This window comes from Berghia stephanieae, chromosome 8 (genome assembly GCF_034508935.2).
Source record: "Berghia stephanieae isolate SIO BIC M18660-M18661 chromosome 8, UCSD_Bste_1.3, whole genome shotgun sequence".
NCBI lineage: Eukaryota > Metazoa > Mollusca > Gastropoda > Nudibranchia > Aeolidiidae > Berghia > Berghia stephanieae.
In genome coordinates this window covers 56,693,020-56,695,519 of record NC_088367.1, presented here as the reverse complement: position 1 = coordinate 56,695,519, position 2,500 = coordinate 56,693,020, and the positions used below count along the sequence as shown (strand labels likewise).

General features: G+C 41.3%; 1 protein-coding gene across 1 annotated transcript in view; it reads left to right on the top strand.

Annotated features, from left to right (window-relative positions):
• Positions 1-2,243, top strand: part of LOC144979083 (MAM and LDL-receptor class A domain-containing protein 2-like) — a 64,009-nt gene extending 61,766 nt beyond the window's left edge. Inside the window, exons 14-16 of the mRNA XM_078925699.1 lie at positions 373-528; positions 1,087-1,355; positions 2,004-2,243. Coding sequence (XP_078781825.1) covers positions 373-528; positions 1,087-1,355; positions 2,004-2,243 — 665 coding nt within the window. The remainder of the gene's footprint in view (positions 1-372; positions 529-1,086; positions 1,356-2,003) is intronic.
• Positions 2,244-2,500: the final 257 nt, after the last annotated feature.

Here is a 2,500-nt window from a genome sequence, read left to right as displayed (position 1 = left end):
CTCTCTCTCTCTCTCTCTCGCCACAACTCAATTAATAATATGTGACCCTACGCCTCAAAACGGTATTAAGTCGGGTTGGTTAAGAAGTTGAAAATTGAATTTATAGCCAGAAATATTAGACTTGTGTTGAGTTTGTATGTTTTATTGAGGAGAATGGATACCATATTTTAGGGTGCTAATGCCAACAATTTTAATTTTTGACCAGTTTAACATTTAATTCAGATTTTAAGCATCTGGTTCCTTCCAACATAATACCGTTTTGAGACAATGGGTCACATATACATCAAAACTCAAACATAATGAGTCAAACCTTAGTTGTCTCCCCTATCATAGAGTATTTCTTTACAACCTTCTCACAACTTTTCATTTCAGCCTCGAGCACCGGCATTGATTGTTCCTTTGATCCCAAGTCACTGTGTGGGTATGGACAGGACCAGAATGACGATTTCGACTGGACTCTCTCGTCAGGCAGGACCCAAACCAGTGGAACGGGGCCCTCTCAGGACCACACTACTTCTGTAGGCTCAGGTATGTCGTTTACGGGGCAGTGTGGCGGAGGTGGGGGGGGGGTGGCTGTATGGCACAGTGGTTGTTCAAAGTTTGAATCCCTGTCGTATAGTGAAGGTCTTGAGGAACTCATCTAACCCCAGCTCAATTTTGGTACTGCACTGCGGCTACCGCCGGGGATATTTCCAGTCCCCCTTTGGAATAGACCTTATAAAAAAATCCCATTGAGGATGAATGGGCAGTCTTTCAGAGCTATTGGGTCCATCACACCGGAATTTATCCCAGTTTCCATAGCTGTAAAAGCCAATAACAATTTCTTGTTACCTTTTTGATAGGATGCCAGTCTATCAGATTCACCAGACATAACAAACCAGACACCCACTCTCTGTAAATGTTAAAGTTTTTTTGTTTTTTTCTTTTGTTTTATATATATCATCATCATCACCATCATCATCGTCATTATCATCACCATCATCATCACCATCATCATCGTCATCATCATCACCATCATCATCATCGTCATCTTCATCATCACCATCATCATCACCATCATCATCATCTATTTTTCTAACCTCCCAGGTTACTATATATACACCGAGGCATCTGGGCGAAGATCTGGCAATTCTGCTCGCATCTGGTCACCAGCGTTCCAGCCATCCTACGGCCAGTGCGTGTCCTTCTGGTACCACATGAACGGCTATGGGATGGGAAAGCTTCAGGTAGGCTTCTCCTCCCAGAACACATCCTTCAGCTCCAGCCCCACCTGGCAGCTGTCCGGAAACCAAGGGAACAAGTGGATACAGGAAACGGTTCGAATCCCAAAACTGTTCTATGGAAAAACGACATACGTGAGTGTATACAATTATATATGTTTACTGTCTCCTGACGAAGGCCAAGGGCCGAAACGTTGTTTGTTTTGTGTTGTTCCCTTATATATGAGTCACATCTACTCACTTTATATTTTTTATCTCCACAATTATATATATATATATATATATATATATATAATATATATATATATATGTGTGTGTGTGGGTGTGTGTGTGTGTGTTTGTGTGTTGACGAAAGCCACAGAAACATATGTCTTGGCCATATATAAGTGAGTGATACAACTTATATTTTATATAAATATATATATATATATATATATATATATATATATATATATATATATATATATATATGTGTGTGTGTGTGTGTGTGTGTGTGTGTGTGTATCAACAATGGTAGGTTTTCCCATCCTTTCTTTTTGCTCTTGGCTTTCTCCTCCTCCTTTCCCTCTACTAGAGTTATGTGGTCTAGTTGAATGACTCGCCTTCAGATTGGAAGGTCCTTGGTCATCGTCATCATCACCACCATCATCAACATCATCAGTATCATCATCATCATCATCATCACCACCACCACCACCACCACCACCATAACACCACCATTACATCAACACAAGTTCCACCCACCACACCCCTAGCCTCCAAACATCGTCTATGTTTTTCCAGCTTTCCTTTACCGGCATGATTGGCTTCAACTACCTGAGTGACATCGGCTTGGACGACATCAAAGTTTTGCCCAACTGTGAAGATCCTGGTATGTCATTCTCTCTTTTAAAAAAAAAAAAAAAAAAAAAACTTGAGCTTTTATATAGCGCAATATCCACTAAACGTGCTCAAAGCGCTTTACAAGGGGTCCCTGGCCAACAGCAACACGTAACATTTAGAACGGGACATGACGCCTGTTAGGCGATATTACACAATTTTGTTTTTTGACAAAGACAACGCTGTTAACGGCCAGGTACTCGTTTTACACCTGAGTACGGTGAGAGAATGTAAGTAAAGAGCCTTTTCCAAGGACTCAACTATGCGCCGAACGCGAGGCTCGATCCCACGACCTTCCGATCCGAAAACGAGTGTCATACCACTAGACCACATAGCCGCACAACATCTTGACTAGAAAAAACATTGAACAAACATGGAAACGAAAAAGAACAACAACAACA